This window comes from Cydia strobilella, chromosome 4 (assembly GCF_947568885.1).
Source record: "Cydia strobilella chromosome 4, ilCydStro3.1, whole genome shotgun sequence".
In the NCBI taxonomy this organism is placed as follows: domain Eukaryota; kingdom Metazoa; phylum Arthropoda; class Insecta; order Lepidoptera; family Tortricidae; genus Cydia; species Cydia strobilella.
In genome coordinates, this window is record NC_086044.1 from 3,606,065 (window position 1) to 3,631,602 (window position 25,538).

Consider the following 25,538-nt stretch of genomic DNA (forward strand, 5'->3'; position numbering starts at 1 on the left):
GACGTATACGGGACAAGGCATTCGAAGGGCTAAAGCGTATTGGGTGTCTTCACTTGTAAGTTGTCTACCATGTTTCTGACAGCTGTCTTGGTAGTAATCAGCACTGCAGCTGTGGAATTCACAGATAAAATGGGAATACGCGTGTAATTCATTTTCTATTCAATTTCAATTTCAAATATTTGCACGTGTAACTTAAATGACGCAAATTGTTAGTACTTAACTTACATTCTTTGCTATGAAGTTTCATAACTAGTGCTGAAATACTTATTTTAGGTAATAAAACTATATGGAAAGGGACGTAAATGAACTTGATAAATTAAATAAAAAAAAAACTTTTATCATAGCTTATTGCTTGTTTTTCCACTGACAACATCATGCTCCTGCTAATAGTCATGTTGTCTATTATAGGGTTAAAACGAAAAAAAATCATACTCACTTTACGTGTAGGGAAGGTACCCTAAAAAGATTTTATTTGTAGTATAGTAATCAGTAAAACACTATTGTACAAAAAGAAACATAAAACAGGAAAAAACACATCATTTGTACAAAGGCGAACTAGTAGTGTAGTTTTTTAGGGTTCCGTATCCAGAGGGTAAAAACGGGACCCTATTACTAAGACTCCGCTGTCCATCTGTCTGTCTGTCTGTCACCAAGCTGTATCTCATGAACCGTGATAGCTAGACAGTTGAAATTTTCACAGATGATGTATTTCTGTTGCCGCTATAACAACAAATACTAAAAAGTACGGAACCCTCGGTGCGCGATTCCGACTCGCACTTGGCCGGTTTTGTTTTACCAATTTGTCGGAAATTGATTTTTATACCTGTGCCAAATGTTAGCTTTCTACCACTAGCGGTCAGTTAGCTAAGCCGCGGACCGACACAGACAGACAGACTGACAGACACACTATATAAAGGCTCCTAGCTCCTAGTTGTGACTACGGAGGAGTTGAAAGGTTTCCTCAATTACTGCAGGATCTCATTATCAAATTAAGAATTACTCACAATATAAAAAGAAAACGATGAGTAAATCGAAAAACTTACAAGGTTATAATACAACATTTGTTTTTAAATGCGTTTATTGCATGTATACTAAGTACAATGCCAAGAAGAAGAGAAGAATTTAGGCTTAATCGAAGGCGAAAAATTGTAATTGTTGTCTCACGAATTTTATTTCGTCTTGATTTGCAAATTATACATACACGGACTCCATGGATTTGTGGTTTGAGGAAGCTGGAGATTGTTTCCCGTGAGGCGAAATTTGGAAGTTTTGGGTCCAAACCTAACTTCTCGAAGCTCGCGCATGGAATGCATATAATTAATTAGTAATTAAGATACAGTGCACGTGGCCGTGTAAGCCAGGCCCATATGGCAGGCCTTTTTACCGCGCACCAGACGGAAATAGCCTTTTTCTCCCCACTCTGTCCCCCATGAATTCTTTAGAGTCCAGTACTTCGTGCCGTTTTCTGTCAAAATACAATTTTAAATAGTTTAAATCGACATTATTAACCAATACCTACTTTAAATAAAAGTGAATGCAATAGGGGATATTACTGCAATGTTCTGCTACCAGAGTGCAGCACTAGCCTTTTTAGTAAACCATAGAGTAACTTATACATACTGTACCTTTAACAGGTTTTTTTTGGCAAGTTTTCAGAGATAAACTACAACTTGTTGCTACAGACGAGCGGGGCTTCCTGTCCTGATACAGGTATAATATACTTAATAGAAAGTCCCAACCTACTACCTTGTAATGTAACATTTTATTAATGTAATAAAATATTTTCATTTTTTTTATGGTGTTCGCGGTAAGCCTTCATTTTTTGTTATCGCGCGACCACGCGATGGTCGCATCGCTTACTCACGCGATAATCGTGTAGTCGCATTATTTAGGACGAGCCCTGACAGATAAGGTAGGCCAGATCATATATATATATATATGTATACCTATTCCATAGCCAACTAATAGAGCGGAATGATCTGGCTCGTAGAGGCAGTAGTGTTCAGCCGGGATGTAGATGCCTTTTGTGTATTCAAACAACTCGGAAGAATCAAAACCTGTAACCAAGTGCACAGTTATAGACAAGCTAACGTTCTTAAAAATATAATTATGTATGCACCTGACATCAGAATGATATTTAAATCATATTGGGATCATATCAGTTTGCTGTCTTTCGCGCGGGACAAGTCCGAGCGAAATGAACGTTGGACTGACAGCTAATTGATATGATTCCAATTATTTCAATATGATTCAAATATATCGTATTGGGACCCTATTACTAAGACTCCTTTGTCCGTCTGTCCGTCTGTCCATCTGTCCATCTCTCCGTCTGTCCGTCTGTCTTTCTGTCCGTCATTCTCATGAACCGTGATAGAGACAGTTGAAATTTTCACAGATGATGTATTTCTGTTATAACAACAAATACTAAAAAGTACGGAACCCTCGGTGGGCGAGTCCGACTCGAACTTGTCCGGTTTTTTAAGATAGAGGGCGCTGAACGCTCAGTGCTTAGGCATCGTACTACGAGTATAAGGCAAGTTCAATCGTGAATATTTGCATAATTTATGAACCCTAAGACGCATCCTCTACTTATCAATCCAATGTTACGTACCTACTGCCAAAGGTCCTGTTTCGTACAAAAACTGCTTTAACGTTTCTTCGTCTTTCGGGATAACAATTTGGAATCCCGTTACGTTAGTAACAGTTGAAATAGTTCTATTCCATACACGTTGACAATTCTGCCGGTGTTCTCCGCCAGTATAAGGATATTCTTTTTCAGATGCTACACCAAAATAAGGTGCCATAATAAGATAATAACTGAAAATACGAATACAAGATTTATTTCAATCCCTAGTTGAATCAGTAGCTTACTCTCACTCGCACATAGTGTTGTGTTCCTGCCGGTGAGTAAGGTTGCCAGAGCTCAACGAGGGTGCGGTGTTTTAGGGTCGGCAACGCGCATGTAACACCTCTGGTTTACAGGCGCCCATAGGCTACGGTAACTGCTTACCATCAGGCGGGCCGTTTGCTTGTCAGCCACCGACGCAGTATGAAAAAAAAGTGAATGTTTGTTTTCTACACAGTTAAGTGACGTTTCGTAGTTTATTACAAAAAAAAAAAAAATTTATTGAGACCATTAGAAAGCTATTAACACCGATCGTGTTAGTACGATTAGTGCTTTGAATTGCACCCCTTCAAAGTTTTATAGCGCTATTATACGACTACTGTTGGGTAATATAAGTATTACTAGCACTAGTAGCAGTAGTACTGGGTAGCTATGGTTATCTGATTGATTAATGTGCCTATATTTGTATTGTATGTTGCTTTATATTTTTCTACTTCTTTCCAATTTTTAGTGTATTTTCCCCATTCCTTTTTGTGTAATATATTATATGTTTATCCTATTAATTTTGTATGTATTTATATCCTTTATCTTTCTGGTACCTTGTTGTACATTTTGCTACATTTGTCACCCTCTTTTCACTTTCTCCTCTCATCTACTCAAAGGTTAACTGGAAGAGATCCCTCAAAGGGATAAGTTCGCCTTTGTACATCTTATTATTTGTACCATGTAATTTTTAATATGTATATTTGTACAATAAAGAGTTTACTACTACTACTACTACTACACGCTTACGCTCATGCAGTGAGAGTGAGAGAAGAATCTGAACCCAAGGGGCTTTAACACTTTGTAGCGGTAAGCGAGCTAAAGTCACGGACAAACAGAAAATGTAAACTTACGTCATAACATCATCAGGCCAGCCTTCCATGCACATGCTAGGTTGTAGCGTAGATTGAAACATGCAATCTATTGCCATTTGCTCAGATAGAGAGATTAGCTTCTTGTGCTTAATGGCGTACTGCCCTTCAATGTTTCCTGTAAAATAATTTATTTACGCAACAATTTATTCATTCATACGCGGAAACGCTATTTTAGCATAGAAATTTCGATCTGAGCAAAGAGTTTGCCTGAAAAGTACCTTATCTATTTAAAATACTTCTCTTTATGATAGGTTTCTATAAAAACTAGCAATTTGCACCAGTCAAGATTATCACCGGTATTGAAGGCATTGCTGGCATTGCTGAGCAATACAGCATGATGCTGCATGCTGCGAGAAAGGGGCGATGTCTATTTATGTATTAAAAATTCAGTTTTAAGGAATGTAATCTGGAAACAAGAGTGGCGATTCGAGATCTCTCACTGAATTTTTTCCTGCAGTATCATCAATGCTTTCGGAATATAACATTTATTGTGACATAAATTCAAGACCGATATTTGACTTTATTATTGACGACCACAGTTATCTAGTGGCTCAGCTCGAACAGTGGCTCAGTCGCGACAATATCGCCTCTATCATGTTGGAATTAGGTTGAGTGAGCCACTGTGGCTATTTTTTTCCGAGCCACCTACTCTGAAAACACAAAGCTATAATAATTTACAAGGAACCAATGACTACCAATGGCACTATACACGTAGCTGCTCTGGCAATGGCCCTGGTCCTTCACGTTCACGACCGCGTCATGGTCGCGCCAGTCGAACTGGTCGGGCGCTGTGATCGCCTCAGCGGGGTACTCCAGCCTAATAGCTCGATCATCACTCGCGGCATCAAAGCGCCTAAAACCTAAATATTGGCGTCTTTCTTCGGTTGTTAAATCTGTGAAACGGTTGATTCCGACCTCGTTCTGTGGATCTCTCGAGTTGCGGTCATTGATCCGCTCTAGATTTTGCTTAAAAATGTCAAATCGTTTCAAGTATTCTTCGGGGTTGTATACTTTGCCGTGTTTCTGTACATATTCTTGGAACAGGTTGTGAGCGTCGCCAATGTTGAAATATGGTTTAGGTGGCAACTGGGCAGAGGCGGTGACCGCCAGCAAAGGAATCAGTAGAAACATAACGTGTGACTGCAGTAAAAATAGTTGTCATTTTCTACTATATATGTGGACATGTGGACATTCGCTTTAGCCTTAAGGCTAAGTTACTTGGATTTAATTTAATTTTAAGTTATTTTAAACCTAATATGAACCTAAATGTAATCGATTGGTCAGGCCGTTTTTGAGTTTTCGCAAAAAGTCATCCCTTCTTAGTATAAAAGTACCTACGGTACGTAAATTCTGAGTAAATTCTTTGCTGAAACAGGTACAAATTAATATGCTAAAAGAGCGTTTCCGGTTCTCGTAGACACAACATACTTTTGCTTGGTAAATATGTCCATCGTATCCAGAAAAAAGCCTCCCTTTAGGTCTACTGCAGACCTAGTCTAGAGTCTATTTCAGAAATAAATAGGCTTTTTACAGTATTTAAACTATTATCGCTATGTATACATAGCGTACATAAAGTCGCATTTCCTTGAAATGGAGTTACGAGGTTTGCGACTTTAGCCGACAATAGTGAAGTCCCCGGCAAGCTCGGTCGAATTTCACCTTCCCATACAAATGGAGTTACGTTCTCATTTTAAAAATACGTGTTGGATTGTAACGAAACTTTGCATATACAATGACATGAGGTCTATCTAGGTCTATAATTAGTTTATATAGATCCAGTTTATAAAACAAACGAAATAAAGCAAAAACAAGTATTGTATGAAAAATTTAAGTTCGATGTATTTTTTTAACTATGGTATCTGAAAGTAAGTACAAAGTTTCAGAGCAAACTAGCTACTCGTTTTAAAATGAGAGCGTAACTACGTTTGTATGGAGAACCGAGCTTGCCGGGGACTTAACAAAAACAACGGTGTCAAAGAACAAAATGGTTTCTCTCAATCGAAGAACTGTGTCTTAAAGTTAGAGTTAATACCTATATTATGACTAGAAATATTTTAAGTCAGTATTTCGTTATAATTGTATATTTAATAGCTTTAGGAGGGTTGGCATTTTTATGCACATGTCGTTTATCATTCATTTTTATGAATAGGTATTATTTCTATAAAAGAATGACACCTTGAATGACACTTTCAAGTTATTTTTGATTTATTAGTTTCGTAGTTTTGTTATCGTGCCGTGGTCGTTAATAATTGCCAACCACTACTAACTACTTTTATGATTTTAACCGTAAAATTAGTATTTTCCCTGATTTTGGTCGAAAATTGACCAAATCTATAAATTTCACTATATAGGCCAAAATTGACCATATTTCCAGAGCGGTATCTCGGTAAGCTTTTTTGTTACAGAGTTGATTCTGGTCCTAAATTGTAGCAGTTTTTGTTGACTTTAGTTTGTTCATAGACCTTTTTGATAAAAAAATGCATAGCTTAGGTAGGACGTATATTGAGAATACGCAAGTACGAAAATTCCGCGGTTTTTCGAGTGGTGCAAAGTTAGCACAGGTCTTTCAAAGCTGCAAACTTGGATTTACGATGCTGCATAGTGATCCTAACAACATATTAAAAGATCAGAACTAGCCGTTAGCTTTTTTGTGTTAAATATGACGGGCCAGTTCTGAGCAACCGAATTTAAACTATTCGTAATAAAAATAAGTATTTTAATAAAATATATATTGATAAACGTATTGGTAAACGTAATAAACGTAAGTGTATACGATTACACTCCGATTCCGTTTTAAAATTATTAATTTATTTTCCAGTTCCTAAACAGTTCCATCGCTGGTTTCATCCTTCGTGTGTAATTTTAAATCCATGATAAAAGCTTTCAAAATTAACTTAGCATTTTCCATATAAATTGTAACGAGGAACTTTTTCACTCTGCACTCGACTGGAAAACCCAAGCTTTTGAGAAACTTTACATTTTCACACTAGATTTTACCTCCTTGAGGTATTTTTTACCACTATATGTATGCGCTCATTTTCTAATGCAAAATATAATTTGTGCTTTATGTGTGTCGAGATAGGGTTATATTTTGGTTGCCTAATGTTTTTGGATGGTTGTTGTGTAAGTTTGTTTAGGTAAACAGCCGCCAATGTTGGGCTATTCGTATTCAAATGAGAGGAGTCTTGTTATTGTCATTTCTACCGAGTGCATCGACTCAACTTTACCAGCTTAAGTGTGGTCTCGAGATTGATCAGTAAATTTAGTCAAACTAACAATCATATACTAACTTCCAAAATAACCATATACAGTGTGGAAAAAAATTATGGGCCCTGGAGTAAAAGTGCCTTAAAACCGTTGTGCTCCTTATAAGTAATACATAGAAAATGACACGTCAAAGACAAATCTTGCACACCTCGATCTCTTTTTGTGTACGGACGAGTCACAATTCAACACGCACCGCGCTAGGTCCATTAGACGTGCTTTGGCAGAGGGGAACTAGAGCAAATCCGTCTCCCTTTCCGGTGTTGCTCGAAGATCGTAACAAAACGTACTTAAATGTAAAAAAAAATACTTTGTCTCTAATTGCCAAAAATATTTAATTTTTGATATTTAAAACTAACTCAACTAGAAATGTCGAGTGTGGAAGTAGATTTATTTTTATTTTTAAGTACACATATTGGTAACGGTGCCGTGATATTACGTAGAAAGGAAAACTACTATTAGGATTCTAGCACTCGGCCTCCCTACAAAAAGTGCTCGGGAACCGCGTAGATATGTACCCAATAAGCGCTTGAGACCTACGTTAGAGGCAATGCTCTTAACGACGCTAGGAATAAGAAGCGACCAACGAGATACGACGGGGAAATGCACCAGACGTGATGCACGATGCAAGTTTGTAACTTGTAAATTATGCGAGCTAAGAACCCGTAACTCGTCGTTAGCAGACCATGTGTTAAAAAGTCTGCAGTTGGAGGGTTAACCACTTGAGGGTCACAAGGGCATAGCCGCCGCGATATATTTTTTTATATTACGTCGGTGGCAGACAATCATACGGCCCGCCTGATAGCAAACAGTCTCCGTAGCCTATGGACTCCTGCAACTCCAGAGTGCATGTGCATTGCATGTGCGTTGCCGACCCTAACACTCCGCACCCTCATTGAGCTCTGGCAATTTTACTCACTGGCAGGAACACATCACTACAATTACATTTAAAAAACCGGCCAAGTGCGAGTCGGACTCGCGCACGAAGGGTTCCGTACCATTACGCAAACAACGGCAAAAGAATCACGTATGGGAGCCCCACTTAAATATTTATTTTATTCTGTGTTTAGTATTTGTTGTCGGCAACAGAAATACATCATCTGTGAACATTTCGTTCATGAGACAGACGGACAGATAGACAGAGAGACAGACGGACGGACAGCGGAGTCTTAGTAATAGGGTCCCGTTTTTACCCTTTGTGTACGGAACCCTAAAAACCACATGCTTAAATTAACGTGAAAGGCATGAATATAAATACACACACACATATAGTACACTATGCCATAACTAATAGGTAACTAACTATACTATGCTAAAACTAATACCAAAGTTTTCGTTGTTAGTAATTGTAAAAGAAAGAAAAAACGTGTTGTGTTCTTAGCATTTCCCTCTATACCTTCTTATTGCTTGGCCTAGTTACTACTTTTCGTTGTTACAAATTGTCATTTTGTCATTGTCAAAGAAACTAGAGCGAGTAAAAATGTTTATTATATTTTTATTCGCCTTGCCAAGATAACAACCGTAGGTACATCGACATATGCCAAACGAAAAGAAAAAAAATGTATGAATTTTCGTACGTCACTATTTTCATACATTAGTTAAGTTTCAATTTTCATTTTCTACCAGCGATTGTCATTTTGGCTAGGAACCCCTGGACTCACTGCACCTTAAATCGAAGTAACTAAAAGCCGATAGCCGACTTGATTTCCTCTCGGATATGACTTTTCCCACCCCGTTGATTGATGTCTTGTTTAAAAGCCTCGCTGTAATAGCATCTGATTAGCAGTGTCACTGGATGATTCATACCTTTTTATTACAAGCTTTTATTTAACTTGCCCTGTTAGTATCATTACGCTCCGCGATTTTTGCGCCATTTAGGGTCCTAGCTAAATTGGTTGTTCAATACTTACGCTATAGAATTTCCAATTTAGCAAGAACCCTAAATGGCATAACAATCCCGTGTCGTGACATCACCTATCAGTTTTCTGTCATTCAAAATGGACTGACGAATAGGGAGCGTGCATAAACTGTAGGGGGCAGCACAGGAGACGTCAGATTTTTGGCGCGAGGCGTAATTGTGTAGTTTATGCTTCCAAAGTAGCCCACAAGATGGCAGCACTTGCTTTAGCGTGAAGTGTCAATGTACATGTTTATGGTTCCAATTCAGGCCACAAGATGGCAGACCCTGTCCCTATATTATCTAAAATATTCATCAGTCCAGACCATCTGATCAGTCCATCGGTCCGAGTGTTACACGATAATTCTCTGACCCTGACCAGAATGGTGGACTGAACTGACGCCAGAATTAGCATGTAACCGATGTCATAGAGCTATCTCGTTCCCACATGGGACCGGCATGTGGATCTGCATGAGTGTGATAATGCGTGAAAAAACAAAAAGCGTATTTATCTGGCGTTAAAATAGCCGGGAGCGTTTTGGTTGCGCAGGAGACGGCGAGTCGAGGTCTCCGGAGCCAGTGTAAGGTGACCTCAAATATATTAGCCCCTGTGACTCCAGGCAAACTATCCGTTCCTAGAATGAACAAATAAGTACTACGGCCTAAGAACCCTAAAGAAACATAATAAAACTATTCCATACATAAATGGTTTGTGTGAGCAATTTAATATTTTAAATCAGTGCAATACCACTATAGTGTAGTGTGTATCAGTGAATCAGGCGCTAATATTGAATTTTTGTATTCATCCCAAAAAATTTTAGAACGTGTGTAGGTACTTTTAAACACTTTTTACTTGTATTTTCCTTTTTAGAGTTCCGTACCCAAAGGGTAAAAACGGGACCTAAGACTGCTGTCCGTTTGTCTGTCACCAGGCTGTATCTCACGAACCGTGATAGCTATAGACAGTTGAAATTTTCACAAATGATGTATTTTTGTTGCCGCTATAACAACAAATACTAAAAAGTACGGAACCCTCGGTGGGCGAGTCCGACTCGCACTTGTCCTTTTTTTATATATTGAATTTAACGAGTGATCAATTCGCTTGTGCTGGGCCAACGATAATAACGCCCCGGAATTAAGCGCTGAAATCTGGAAACACTGCTGTTGAACTATTGCTCGCACATCCGGGGCTATTCCGTATGTGAATCGGAAATTTTGTCGTGTTCGTTCGTTAATTCTTTTGAAAACGTCTTACATAAAATTTATTATGATTTCGCCAATCATGAGCATGCGTTGTTCGGTAGTTGTATTTCATCATCATCATCATCATCATGTCAGCCGATAGACGTCCACTGCTGGACATAGGCCTCCCCCAAGGCTCGCCACTCCGACCGATCCTGTGCCGCTCGCAACCACCGAATTCCCGCGACCTTCACCAGGTCGTCGCTCCATCTCGTTGGAGGCCTACCGGCAGTTCGTCTTCCGGTACGCGGACGCCACTCCAGAACCTTCCGGCCCCACCGGCCATCAGTTCCGCGAGCAATGTGCCCCGTCCACTGCCACTTAAGGTTTGAAATTCTGCGAGCTATGTCGGTGACCCTAGTTCTACTGCGGATATCATCATTTCTGACTCTACGCAGAGAAACCCCGAGCATAGCTCTCTCCATTGCCCTTTGCGTGACGTTGAGCCTTCTTATGAGGCCCATCGTTAGCGCCCACGTCTCAGATCCGTATGTCATCACTGGCAACACACACTGGTCAAAGCCTTCTTCTTCTTTCTTGGTCTTGGTTGGTAGTTGTATTTAGGTTTTTAGTAAAGTAATAGCTGGACTTTACAAACAGTCACGATGCATACCGGTTATAACCGGGTGTTGATTATAAAAATTGATTTTATAAACGCATTTTTTTATATTGATAGGTAGCTTAAAATAACACAATGAACTAACGTGGAAGGGTGCAGCTAATGAACTATTATTCTTGAAACGCGTTTAACATTTTTTTAGTCAACAGCCGGCAATCCATTTTAGCTATTTGTTAAGTCCAGCTATCACTTTACTGTGTCTTTACTAAAAGGAACTACCGAATGACGTCATGCTCTACGAGAACACTTTTGACATTAGGGAAATCATCAGAAATTTGATGAAGACAATTTTTTTAAAGAAAAAGAGAGGGTTGGCGAATACCTATGTCAAGAAATCTAATAGGTTTTCCGGAATAATCCCATAACACCTTGTAGCGCTGATACATTTTATGTTTAATTTAACACGGTTTTATACTCAAAGCAAACCATGAAATAACTGTCTATTGAGTGAATTTAATCAAGGTTCAGAATATACCCTCTTTAGTCGAGCGTCGGAAGTGGCGCCATTTGCGCTCAGCTGGTATCTGTTGCCAACATGGAAGTCCAATCGAATTTAAAACATCTCATTATGATTTTAAAATTAATTTGATGTTAGGGGTATACTGGTAAAAATAGATTTAAAACGAATAAGAATAATAATATAAGATTTAAGATTTTAATAATATAATTGCCATGAGCGCCTGTAAAACCTTAAACACGCTAAAATATAATACCGATATCGACGTTTGCTATTACTATTACGCAGGCGTCTTTATTAATTGTTCATGAATTCTTGAGGTTCCTTAACTTTACTTTGTAATGTTTTGTTTGTAATGTTTACTTTATTTCAGTAATTATAATTACCTCAACACATTTGAGAATATTTTAGGCTTTAACGACATTGTAGCGTTATTAAAAACGCTTGAATTATCTACACGTCAATGTTTCTTCAGATTTAGTTACCTAGTTTATTAAAAGAAGCTGTATTTTAGATGTTCCTGCAAATATTAAGGTTGATATTTGAGGTGGATCATTTCTTGAAGACTTTAAACTTAAATAATTCAAACTATACCCAAGGGAACTTAGTGCTTTTATTAGCACTTTAAAGGATAATTGGGACATTTTCTATGAAAAGGGACCTTGTTTTCGATGGCGCTTACGCCGCACAGCGTCGCGCGGCGTTGTATTTAGGTATATCGGAGCATCGTTAATAATGGCGTCGACAATAAGGTCCCTTTTTATAGAAAATACCACAATTGCAGTTATACAGCGTTTTAGTATTTTTTTTAAATCTGAAATATATCTAATTAAGTTTTCTTCTTCCCGTGCCGATGGTTTCAGACTGCGGGACCAGAAGGTATCGACTATTATCGTCCAGTCTGGCGCATCACAGAGGTCCTGCTCCATGCGGGCACGCTGGACAGGATATCATGTGCTCCATCGTTTCGCTCCATCCCACATGGACATTGGGTGTCTGAGCCGCTTAGAGCGCCCCACTTCAGCATGTTTTTGCTACGGCCGACTCGGGAGCGCAATCTGTTCAAGGCTTTCCAGATCGGCCACGGCTTCTTATGCCCAGCATTGGGCTAAAGCTAATTGATTCTGGGGCTGCAGTACACCGCATAAAGCTCCTACGGCTCTCCAGACGAGACGGTGGTAGCTTATGGCCGTGAATATAATCGTTTATTTAAAGATAATGACGGCGGACATATGACTATCCGTAATCATGACTAGGATGCGACAAATAGCTATATAAAATATTTTTGCAACAAAGAAATCTAACATTGCCAAACTCATCATAGGTAACAAATTAACAATTACCTACGAAAAAGTTCCTATTCACTTACAAGAAAATCAATACAGCAGACAATTAAAAGGACACATTTCGTACCCTGTCGTATTAACGTCATGTACGTGCCGCCGCCGCACGGAACCCACACGTTATTACGACAAAGTGCTACAGCGCGCGTTATAAGCGTTAATAAGCACCCAGAAGTGGGTAAAAGGGTTTTGTTGTATATAAATGTTGCTTGTCGCTTTCTCTGATGTTTCCTTTGAACATCAAGCGTGTAGCGGTGTTTATTTCTATACTTTCCTTTAGGCAAGTCGCTCAAAGCAACAAATATTTAGTGGCATGGGAACATTATAAATTGATCTCAATTTGATATATCTTATGTGTTGGTCCGATATAATCAGTTAACACACTGATTACATAAATATTACAGCCTATATAAATATTAGAAATAAATACAGGATGGCCTAAAAATACGTTTTTTCTTGTAATACCTATGTAGCAACGGAAGGAATATTTTGAGGATAAAAATATGTTTTGTTTCCGTTATATGAATGTAGTTATTTTTTAATGATATTTTGTGAAATTTTCACTCGAAAAAAAATCGGAAATTTCTCACATTTTCGTATAGGAATCAAAAATTTTCATTTCTAAAATGAAAAATTTATTTTTAGTTTCTCTGATTTTAACTGAAATTAGCGAGAATTTTTACAGCTTTTTGGTAACATTCCGCAACTTGAACATCAGAGGGCCGTTCGACGTGATGCCTCTGTCGCACTTGTAAATTCGTACGTAAGTCTGACTGGGAGGCAACACGTCGAACGTGGTTCCTGGTAGGCACTGTCTTCGTCTTGCCTGAGTTCGCGTATTCTTTGCTTCACTATTCACTATCCAAGTTTAGAGCCCAATTCATTACCGTTAATGGCCGGCCCTTTGGCACAATTACCAGTTTGCCGCTGAAACAATTAGGCCCTCCAATTACTTCACAATCTCTAATATATTTTGTTCTTTCTGAGCTTTTGTTTCTGAAGCCGGAGCATTTATTTGTACAGGCAGGTTCTTGTAACTAAAAAAGTTCGGCCTTCGTGGTGTAACATGTTATTGCAGAAGACTGTCCAAGTACGCAGATTGTCAAAATAAGACAATTTGTCAAGTTCAAATAGGCAGGCGTGGCTCACTCCGCAATTTCATCGCGTCGCTACAAGTACATGCGGCCCACACCAATTTTGGTGTCTAGCCATAGTAGTTGCCGCGCACCGCTACGGAACGGACGCCTGCTTGCGCTTGCGCCACCAAGCGGTCATATCTCTCGTAATAGACGCGTTTTGTTAGAGAGTGAACCATCTGTACCAAGTACTATTATTTATTCTGTCAAATAGGCCGCAAGAAAAGAATTACTATCAAATGAGCTCGTTCCCTCTGTGTACTCTGACAGATCTAATGGCGGGCGGATGTCCGGGTCAGGCCTAATTCAGCGATAATCCTCGACCCGTTCGCCGCTGATTTGGAATAATTTGAATACGTCTGCGCTTATCGTCGTTGCTCGTTGCCAGTATTTATACTGATTTAAACTTTCACGATTTTTACTCATTATTATTCACAACGACGGGACTTAATCGCGTGACCAGGTCAAGACCAAGTGCGGGTAGTTCGAAAAACTCGCGCGCCTAGAAGATGTTGATGTCAACTTGAGCCAGTCTTCTCCGAGACCACGGGAACAACGCCGTCCTCGAAACGTCGGAGGTAAATTTAAAACTTATTTTACGCGATAAGTCCCGTCGTCGTGAATAATAAATAGCCAGTATTTATTTTATGAAGGTGAAGATGTAGGAGGTGACCTAAAGCGGTAAGCTAACGGAAAGGGCCTAATTAATTTGATTGTACAAACGAATATAATTTGATTTGATTTACGAGTTATCAAACTTTGATATGACACAAAAATATTGTCATTGTGTACCATTTAAAAAAATATAATAAGTACATATTTCCAAAAAATCGCTTTGCCCTACCTAAAACGGGTAAGCACAACAAGATATAATATCATATGTACATTAGTGTCATTACAGATCCTAAAACCGTAGTCCCGATTTAAATGGGGTTGGCCGGTCGAAGTTTTAGCAGATGGCGTCAGCATAGCTTGCCCTGTCAATCCCTAGAATTGTGTCAATTTTTTTAAATGGAATTTTACACATGTATCGTACAACGTTTTACCGTACATATGGCCCTTCAAATTTTCGACATAGTTGCGTAATGTGCTAATTATCGCACTAGTGCGGTAAAGTAGCACCATATATACGGTAAAAACATTTAAAATACATATTTATTACTCTTACTTCTATAAGCCTGAGATTTCATGGAAAAATGTCTATTTACCATTTACTGTTCACAACTTTTTATATTTTTTTATTTACCACTTCAAACGGATCTGCTGGCAAGGTAAATACAAAAATGGAGGACCACCAGTTTGCCTTGCGCGCAAACTTTCTGCTTATCTCGCTCTGAAACTGCGTTACACTCGAGCTAACACCGTTTCTCACTAATACCTAGTCATAATAATAATAATAAGCTAGTAATTTGCATAACATTTCTCTTTACATAAGAAAAATAATAAATAAAGAGAATAATAAGCTAGTAATTTTTCCAGCAAAAACTAAGGATAGGCGAAATGAAATATCTACATAACTATTACGAGGCATGTGTAGATATTTGTGCCATTTTCAACCAAAAGGGTACTTATTGTCGCTTGTCAGTAAGGCGCTATTTCCATATAGCTTCAATTAGAAATCAACCTTATCAACAAGCGACAATGTGGTACGTTTTGGTTGAAAACGTCACATTTTATTTGAACTTTAAGGACAATAGAAAACATATAAATCCGACAAAGCAATATTGCTTGCAATGCGTTATTGCTATCAGACATCCTCTATTATTTGCTATTGTTAAAAAAACAATTCGGAAAAGTTTTTTTATAATTAAAAAAGTTTTTAAGATAGAGGCGTGATATGATTTTTCATTAGTAAACTTTGGAGATAAAGAGAGGGGGATGGTTTTTTTTAATCAATTTATTTTCACTATGAAAAAAAAAAACAATCTTTAAATGAGCTCTTTCAGACGATACCCCATTTGACCTAGTAACTAGAATGAAAGTTGGTCCCCTCTTCATACGGGGCATTTTTCATATTTAATAAAAATAAAATAAAATAATAACACTTTCAATGTGTCTGGGTTAGCGTTGTTCATAAATATTCCAAATTTCAAATCGATAGCTCAAGTAGTTCTAGAGATATTTAGCAATGTGACACTGACAGACAGACGGACGGAGGGTTCCTTTTGTACCTTTTTGGTACGGAACTCGAAAAAAGTGTGCGCCAATCACCAAGACGACCGTCAAGGTCGTATCATACCCCATTCATAACCATAACAAATAGTCAATTTTTTTATTTTTTAACATGCAGAGATACGTCTGCGAGCGATACTCCAAATTTTATATTAAAGGAAAAAATGGAAAAAGTTACACTTCCGGCAGGATTTGAACCCGCAACCTCCGCAATCCGTGCGTTGCTCTTAACCAATTGAGGCTTCCGTAGCTCAATTGGATAAGAGCAACGCACGGATTGCGGAGGTTGCGGGTTCAAATCCTGCCGGAAGTGTAACTTTTTCCATTTTTTCCCATAAAAAATAGTTATATTAGAATCGACCTCTAGGTTTTATGATATTAGTTACCAGAGATGTCGAGTTACAGTAGTATCGGAACATATTACGCAACATGTTGGGTAAGTTAAACACACCCGCCGCGAACATGGCCATGAAATGAGAGCTTCTACACTGGTTATTTAGGCCTTGAAAGTTCGCACAATAGTTAATTGTTTTACAAGGGGGAAAAGTTGTTCTTTAACCGCTCGTGCTAATATTGATACCCGAGCATGCAAAAAATTCCAAAATTGAACCACGAGCGCAGCGAGTTGCGAGGGTACCAAGGTACGAGGGTTAAACAATTTTTTCCACCGAGTGAAACACATCATTTTTCACCACACCAACGCGAGGAAAATCCTATTTTACTGTAAAACATCAAACAAAATCAAAGCAAATTGATTCAAAATGAATGTTATTAAATATTTATCATTAAAAATCATCATTTAAAAGTCAATTCTACCACCAAACGTAAGAAAACAACTCAAAATTGGCATTTGATTAACTTTGCCTCACATGTGAATAAAATGCAACTTTCTTAACAGTTTTTGAACAATCAAGAGGGCCTTTATCAGCTGATGTGGTGAAAAATACATTTTACTCCAATTAATTACAATGTACATCATCATTCGCTTACCCTTATCCCATTCATTTGGGGTCGGCGCAGCATGTCTTTTTCTTCCATACCTCTCTCTCGCCCGTCATCTCATCACTCACTCGCATTCGTTTCATATCATCTCTCACACAGTCCATCCACCTTTTCCTCGGTTTTCCTCTCCCGATACTTCCCTCCACATTCATTCGCAATACCTTTCTCGTCACAATTTTTGAACAATCAAGAGAGCCTTTATCAGCTGATGTGGTGAAAAATACATTTTACTCCAATTAATTACAATGTACATACTTATTATTAATTAGTTAATTGTCAATAACACAGTGTTTCGCTCAGATTTTCAACAATAACCCTTTTCCGACTGAGGTGAAAATAAATTAAAAAGCTTGAATCCGTCGAGATTCTGGCAATATTAATATTTACGGTGTCCCCAGTGAAATGTCAACGTTTTGTTTTAGTAGAATAGGGCGGTAAAACAATATGCGCCGGTGATGGATTAAGGGCCTTTTATTTAATTAATCTGTTTATATTTTTAAAGTCGTTGGAACAACTTTATATTTGCAGTTTACGTGAAATAACAGGCTTTAGATTTGGATTAGTTATGGATCTGATCTGTCAGTGTCAAAAGTGACTTTTTGGTCGAATAAACCAAACAGGGGTTTGGTTTTGTTCTACATAGTATAAAACAAAGTCACTTCCTGCTGTCTGTCTGTCCCTAAGTCCTTATGTATGCTTAGATCTTTAAAACTGACGCAACGGATTTGATGCGGTTTTTTTAATAGATAGTGATTCAAGAGGAAGGTTTATATGTATAATACATCGGCATTGCACCCGTGCGAAGCCGGGGCGGGTCGCTAGTAATGTATATAAATTAATTTTTAATTTTTAACAAGCAGAAACGTCTGCGATCGATGCTATTAAGCTTAGAATAAATTTAAAAGTGGAAAAATTACTGCCTTGGGTGAGACTTGAACTCACGGCCTCTGGAACTCCGGTGGCCGTTTAAGAAGTGTAACACTCTTACGGTAGATGTCGCTAGGGTCCCCTAGACCCATATAGTGGGAAGATTTGCTGACTATGGATGAGGTCTTGGTGGCTCAGTTGGCAGAGCGCTGGAGTATCGATCCAGAGGCCGTGAGTTCAAGTCTCACCCAAGGCAGTAATTTTTCCACTTTTAAATTTATTCTAAGTAATGTATATAGGTGACATTCGGATATAAACGGCAGCTACATCACTGTTGCGGCGTTGTTAGTGGTGGTAAACTGAAGTGTCGGGCGCCCCGGACCGGGCCCGGACCGTTGTAGTGAGTCATCCTTTAAACAAACTACAATGTTGCAACTAAAATTATTCATCCTCTACAAAATCTCATTACACTTTCAGAAAACCTTTGGCCAGAATGAAAACTGTAACTAACTGGTCGAGAACAACCGGGCCGTAAACCGGAGTTTAAAGTTAATTGCGGACTAATCCGCAGAACCTTGCGGGACATCCATCGAGGGCTGGTTGCGCGGCCGACTCTCACACCGAAAACATGAAGCTTAAGAGTGGCATTTGATCTGAATTTGTTTAGTTACTTATACACGCGAAGGTTACCAACATTCGATTAAATGAAATAAAGATAAAAAGACACATTATTTTTTAAAGTAGGCATAATGGCATATTACAATGCGCTTATACACATCAAATAAAACTACAACGGGTTTAACCCTACACCTCTGCCCGAGAAAATTGAAATCCCTCCTAAATTGGAGGAGGATATCCCAATATGACGCCGGCAAGAAACGCGGCTCGGATGAGTTACATTGAAATCAAATGTAAAGTTCTAATGCTGATCTCTAGAGAAGCTTGATGTGTCTTGGCTTCAGTCGTTGCAATTACACAAGATCTTTCTTGATTGAATCCATCCACGATTTTTAAGTTGATAGTGGATTCTTTAAAGCTGGTGCATACTGGCTGCGTGTACGTAGACGTGCACATGCGCATGCGCTAAAATAGTGGAGCAGTGCACGCACACATCATGCAATCGGTTTGCCTTTTATTTTGCGGAATCCCTCATTTCACCGCGCACGTGCACACCACAAATACTTCTAGTATATACCAATACTTCCAGTACATACACTCTTTACATGTCTATACAATCTTAGCCGGATCTCCTGTAACTTGTCGGCTATCTCACGTACTTGACGTACTCCGTTTCTTCCATGAACGTAGGGACTTTTTAAGTATATGTAGACAGACACAAATATACCTATGTAATCTTTATGCCAAGTCTCATTAAACATTAAATAATTTTACGGTTTAGACTCACTTGTTTTAGTCACTCGCGTGATATGTTTCGGAGAGCCTAGGTCTCCTTTTTCAAGCACTAATAGTGCGAGCAGCGTTCAAGACGACCGTGTATTGTGTAAACGAGTGAGTAAACCGTGAAATTATTTAATGTTAGTATGTCTCACAACAGCTTAAATTCGACCAAGTCTCATTGTTGTATACAAAGACCACATTGAGACTTGAGACTTGGTTCATAGTTGGGAGCTTTTAAACTATAAATATTTGTATGATTTAACGGTAGGTAGCTCTAACTCAAATTCGGACATAAGGGTCTGTTCATAAGTAGTTACTCCAGTCGTTACATAACGGTGTAACACACGGCCCTTAATCCAGTACTCGCCCGTTTACTAATTCACTAGTTGGCCAGCAGCCGGCACTTGTTTTTAATATAGCAGAGTTATTGGGTACGTGCTTTTAATTCTGCGGCGGCCATACTTTTGTTTTGCGGCAATGCGGCGCCTAGCTGTGAGAATATTTAATATTAGAGCAAACTTTAGCCGCATCTCCGGTTTAACATTGTACAGGTGATATTTTCATGAATATCGATATTGCAGTATTTTAAGAAAGTTTTTAACCGCTCTGTAAACAATTATCGAAAGCGATTTCCACATTATTTGTACAAAAATAAACTTTTAGTTCTTAATTTTTATGTTTGGTTCAGGTAGGTAATCAGCATTGTGATAACTTCTACAATCTAAATAAACGTTTTATCTATCTATCTAATTAATGTTGTCTACAGATAAAGGTGTTCTCAATACTTTTTTAGTGTTCCGTGCAAAACTTTGTTTTATGGGATCACTTCGGTCTTGCAAATCAGTTAAATGCGTTTTTCTCAGAGACCGTTTGACGTAGATACCTAAAATTTGAAATAGTTATAGCAATTACCACCACTAATATTGTAAATAAGTCAAAACCGCTTATTTCTATTCTACACTCAAAAGCTATAAAAACGAGTGCCTTATGTTTGTACGTAACGAACAAAAAAAAACATAAAACGTACACAACAGTCATATACATTTTACTGTTTTATACCTAGTATTTATTAGGGTTCCGTACCCAAAGGGTAAACACGGGGACCTTATTACTAAGACTCTGCTGTCTATCTGTCTGTCCGTCTGTCACCAGGCTGTATCTCATGAACCGACAGACAGACAGACAGTAGAAATTTTCACAGATGATGTTTTTCTGTTGCCGCTATAACAACAAATACTAAAAACGGAATAAAATAAATATTTAAGTGGGGCTACCATACAACAAACGTGATTTTTTGCCATTATTCGCGTAATGGGACGGAACCCTTCGTGCGCGAGTCCGACTCGCACTTGGCCGGTTTTTTTTAGCAGACGAACCCTTATTTGCTCAGATGGGATCTTAAATTATTTTCCCAAACCCAATACATGTAAATAATTTAAATACATAGAAAACACCCATGAATCGATCGCAAATATTGGTGTTAGCTATAGCTTTAGTTTTAGTTTTTAAGTTTAGGAAATAAAAATTGTTTGCGATGCCCTCACAGGGTTCATGTTTGAAGCATCTATTGTAAACATTATCATCTGTATAACAACATGAGTGCAATAAATTACTTGATTACTTGAAATATCCGTGCTCGTCACACAAATAAATGCCCTTACCGGAATTTGAATCAGCTTCAAGGCAGTCACTACCGACAGCCAGACAGGCAGTCTCAATAATTTACACCTTCACAACGGTTGTAAACAAAATTAAGAGCTCACGTAACGAGTGCTCTAGTTAAAAATTAAGCTCAATCTACGCTGGATGGAGTTCGCTTCCCGGCCTTGCATTAGTTATTAGACCAATCAAACTTACTTAATGACTTTCACACGGCGCGCCCCGAGCCCCGAGAGACAGGACCCAAAAAATTTAAAAAAGTTACGGATTGTAATATCAAAGTTAATATGAATAAAAAAAAACAAAACACATATTACTCGTAACCATCACAAAATATGTACTTACAGACAACAAAAGAAAAAAAAACTGGCGTTCAGCCCTTCAGGCAGGCATGCATTATAGGTAGAGGTACAAGGTAGGAATAATTAGCATAATCTATACTATCCCAAGAATATAAGAAAATAATTCACTATGGACTTTATTATACGCAAGTAATTAAGTCTTCTCCGAGACCACGGGGACAACGCCGTCCTCGAAACGTCGGAGGTAAATTTAAAACTTTTTTTGCGCGATTAAGTCCCGTCGTTGTGAATAATAATTAAGTATCCATATTTTATAATAAAACGCATTTCGAGTTGAGGTTTATAATTATTTTCTAGTGTACCTATTCGTACTTATAGGCTCAGGAAATTACTGTATGTGCCTACTCGTACCGCACCCACCTTTATTAATTCCATAATAATAATTAATTTAATACAGTAACGCTCATACGAAATAATATTAAGAAACAAGAGAACGTGTTCCAAAACTTTAAGCCGTAAGTACCGCTTACGCGTTTAAAACGTTATTTTTCCTTTGATCTTTGTCTCAATCGATCATAAACACCCACGTTAAAGCCTGTATACACCGACCTCTCAAACTCCGTAGCAAAAAACCCCCGGAGCCAAATCAATAAAGGCCTACTCGCCCTCTGAGACCGACCATTAATAAAACATTAAGAGTCCTCTATAATTTCACGACGACGCAATATTTCGACACAACGCTTTTACAAAATTTCCTTACAAGCCAACAACTACATATCAACCCTTACACACTAACTTAAAGTTTAAATTCCAATAAAAAATCAGTTTGGAGAGCGCATTACACTTGCTAAAAGACAAAGTTGATTTTGCGGATGAAATACTAAAGTATCACCCTTAAAGTGCTAGAAATAGTGGTTAAGATGAGTATTCTTGTGGTTTTGCAAGTTTTCGCTATGTCACAGTACATCCTGACAGAAACACTTTCCTAATAACTTGGGCGCTTAATGAAACTTAAATATAACACAGGGCGAGACAAAATGACGCTTTGCAGCGAAAGAGGCACTTTTAAAGTATCGTACTGGGATATTAAAGATGCATTGCAATTTTGCTATAATGCAGCTACTTTTATGCCACAGGCTGATCTCGGTAATCATTTGGTAGCTTGATATAAAATGAAAGATTATATTAGTAGCTAGCGAGCGTTTCGACGCTGCAGCGTCCGCGATAAGCAATAACGCTCGGAGCGATTTTTCGTCGTCTAAGCATAACCAAAAGGCCAGTTCGAACGCACATTTCGTCATCTAAATGATATCTAAATGATGTAATTTAGATATCATTCGCGCATGCATTTTGTTCGTACTTGTCCGTACATGTATTGGAGTTTGAATTGGCCTTCTATTTTGGTGAAGAAATTAAATTATTGTAAAGCAATTTATACCTACTTGTATATAATTTGCCGACTACGCATGAGCTTTTAGTGTTAATCAATGGCGGATACCAGTTAATCAGATTAATAGATTGATTAGTTTGATTGATTAGATAACTAATTAATGGGTAAAGCGGATAAATGTTTGCCACATGTGGCACATGTGTGGTCGACCACTCGACTAAATTACTAATTTAGTCCGAACTAGCCTTAAGGCCCGTCCTTAGATATATGTCAATGAGTGATTCATATTTTATACATCTATAAATATGCTTGTGGAGTTAATGATGTTGGCTGTTAGTAATCAGATTAATAATAAACTGACTGAGGCACGACGAATAAATGTTTATATATGCCTAAATTAAAGATTAATCTTGTCTTTGACTTTCAGATACCACAGTTAAAAAATACAGCGAATTTAAGTTTTTCATATGAAACTTGTTTTTGCTCTATTTTGTGTGTAACTGGAGCTATATAAACTAATTTCAGACCTAGATATACCTCTTGTCATATGTATGTGCAAAGTTTCATTACAATCCAACACGTAGTTTTAAAATGAGAGCGGAACTACGTAATGTATGGGAAGGTGCAATTCGGCCGAGTTTGCCGGGGACTCATAATACGCCAACAAGGTTAATGATGGCTGCGATTAATCAGATTAATACACTGATTACTGATTACAGGGAACGGCGGGTAAATGTTTACCCCCGTGTGTGCGGGCGATGATTGTTTGAACTGCGTTAACGAAGCTTATTTCGGCGTTTAATCATGATTCGGTATTAATGTTAAATATGTGGAGAAATATCAGTGTGCAAAAAAATTATGGGCCCTGGAGGGAAAGTATCTCAAAACCTTAAAGTTTGCTGCTTTAAAAAAATAAAAGAATGTTTCCTTCAAGGAAAATGAGCTTACTTAAGGTTTTTAGGCACTTTTCCTCCAGGGCACAGTAAGTTTTTCCACCCTGTATGCATTTAATGAAAATGTATTTCAATATCTTACGAGTATAAATATCATAATCTCCTTTTAAACGGAACTTAATGAGTTCCGATTTCGAGTGTTAAAAATAGCAGCTTTGCTAACAGCGTCACATTTTAATGCTATGCATCTTATTTTTTTATTGAATCAAGTTTTACAACATTACAGCTTACGCCAAAGCGTTACATAGATTCACGACTTAAAACGACTTAAAACTTATAAGCATACCTACCTGCTAACTCGGGGCATACCTGTAAAAGTAAATGTAACCGCATAGGGGCTAGCCTCAAAAAGGTCTACCCGCAAAAATCTGTATTATATACCGTTGAATTTAAAGCTGTTATCAACCGTTATCATGCCAAATATCAGCGTCTTAGAACCTATCAGAAGTTTTAAAAAATAGCGACTCAGACACCTTTCTGGAATACCATTCCCAGACGTGTTTTAGCCATCGACATTATATTTAACACCGATATATGACTTAACATTCAGCTCTATTAAGTAGACGGGCCGAATTTTCGGGAAATATCATATTGTGCCTTATCAATTCACTGTGTCCAGGACACTATTGTTTCCCATAAAGTTTTACGTCATAATGTATTGTTTGTCCACATTTTCGTAATTTGTCTTTTCTCAGAAACGCGTAACTTTTCAGGATTGCCATAAAACAAACCTAACCTAACCTATCTATAGGATAATCTTAGGAAGATCCTGAAAAGAACGGTTTCAATCTAATGATAATCTGACAATCATTACATTATGACTCAATAATTATGTCAAACAAAGGGACCCCGTCCCTGTCACATTAAATTACGACTGTCTGCACCACGCATAACAGTTTGAATTTGGAATCTATTACGAGATATTTAAAGTAAACAATTGAATGAGTTGTCCAATGGCTCTTACGACGTTTTATGCATGGGTATTAATGACCCAACCGCTGTGGGTGATACGAATAGGTGAGCCAATGAAATGATATAAAATTAAATTAAAAGCTTTTATTTCGGATTAATTACATCCATAGAATTACATATTATTAAAATTAAAATAAAACTATGAAAACGGATTATATCGCGTATATTGAATTTATAATACATCCCGACGTTTCGAACTCTTTACAGCGTTCGTGGTCAACGGGTGACTGAGGAAAAATTACAAAATGCAAAAATACCCACATACTAAAATAATGAACAATCATAGACTACAAATTAATTAATATTAAATTTAAAACTAACTTAAACTAAACATATTTAAAAAAAATACTTTTTAAAATCTACACGTGGCGCGTGCGATTTCGCCCAGTGGCCAAATATCGGGCTGTCATATGCCCCTGCGACCGCACTCAGGAGCCCGTTGGTGCTGCCGTGCCCACGGCGCATCAGGGACGCGACGCGTTCGCGCATAATGGCATATATTATGTTTTGTTTTGTATGCGATTACTGTCAGGAAAGTTCATCGATTTCGGTCATAACAGTTCATTACGTATCTGTCATAACACGTTACATTTGTCAATAGAAAATAGACAATCAATTTACATATTGAATAGGTACCTATTTGTACTGTATTGTACCTATGTACCTACTTACTTTATTTCGAGAACTATCCTTAGTAACCACTTACTTACCCTTCATGATCATCATCATATCAGCCCTTTATCGTCCACTGCTGAGCATAGGCATCTCTACTAACTTAGCACAACACTTGTCCCTACCTATCCTTAAAATACGTGAAGTGAATATTGCTGACTTTACTTCTCACCCACCCATTCATCCCCCACCCGGTTCATCCCCCCGGTTCGGTTTGGACTCGGTTTTTCATTTGGCACCCGCCTTATCAGATGGCGTTCCACAGCCATACTTCATATTTTTCACTTAAGTTTATATTTCTTTGCACAAAAGGTCGTAATTTAATTCAACCATTTAGGCCTGTGAAATATAGCAACCCAAAACATACCTACTTGGCATCTTATTAAAATTTTTGCATTACTCACTCCTTCAAAGAGTTCTCAGACGCGTGG

General features: G+C 38.1%; 1 protein-coding gene and 1 long non-coding RNA gene across 2 annotated transcripts in view; one reads left to right on the forward strand and one right to left on the reverse strand.

The window, feature by feature from the left end:
- The window catches only part of LOC134740516 (uncharacterized), a 245,252-nt gene that overhangs the window by 160,009 nt on the left and 59,705 nt on the right, over window positions 1-25,538 (forward strand). The window lies entirely within an intron of this gene.
- Window positions 1,062-4,894, reverse strand: LOC134740492 (procathepsin L-like). The gene is made up of 5 exons (XM_063672991.1): window positions 4,458-4,894; window positions 3,742-3,877; window positions 2,612-2,817; window positions 1,947-2,057; window positions 1,062-1,465 (listed from the first exon to the last, which is right to left on the reverse strand). Exons 1-5 carry the CDS (start codon window positions 4,891-4,893, stop codon window positions 1,329-1,331), a joined length of 1,026 nt encoding a protein of 341 aa, XP_063529061.1. The 5' UTR covers window position 4,894; the 3' UTR covers window positions 1,062-1,328.

Bases quoted from the DNA above. Each gene is read 5' to 3' on its own strand.
- LOC134740492 (XM_063672991.1), bottom strand. From the start codon at position 4,893: ATGTTTCTACTGATTCCTTTGCTGGCGGTCACCGCCTCTGCCCAGTTG. The intron at 2,818-3,741 runs GTAAGTTTACAT...TCGTATTTTCAG, and splicing joins TGGCCTGATGATGTTATGAC to TTATTATCTTATTATGGCAC. The intron at 1,466-1,946 runs GTATACATATAT...GTATTTTGACAG, and splicing joins ATTAGTTGGCTATGGAATAG to AAAACGGCACGAAGTACTGG.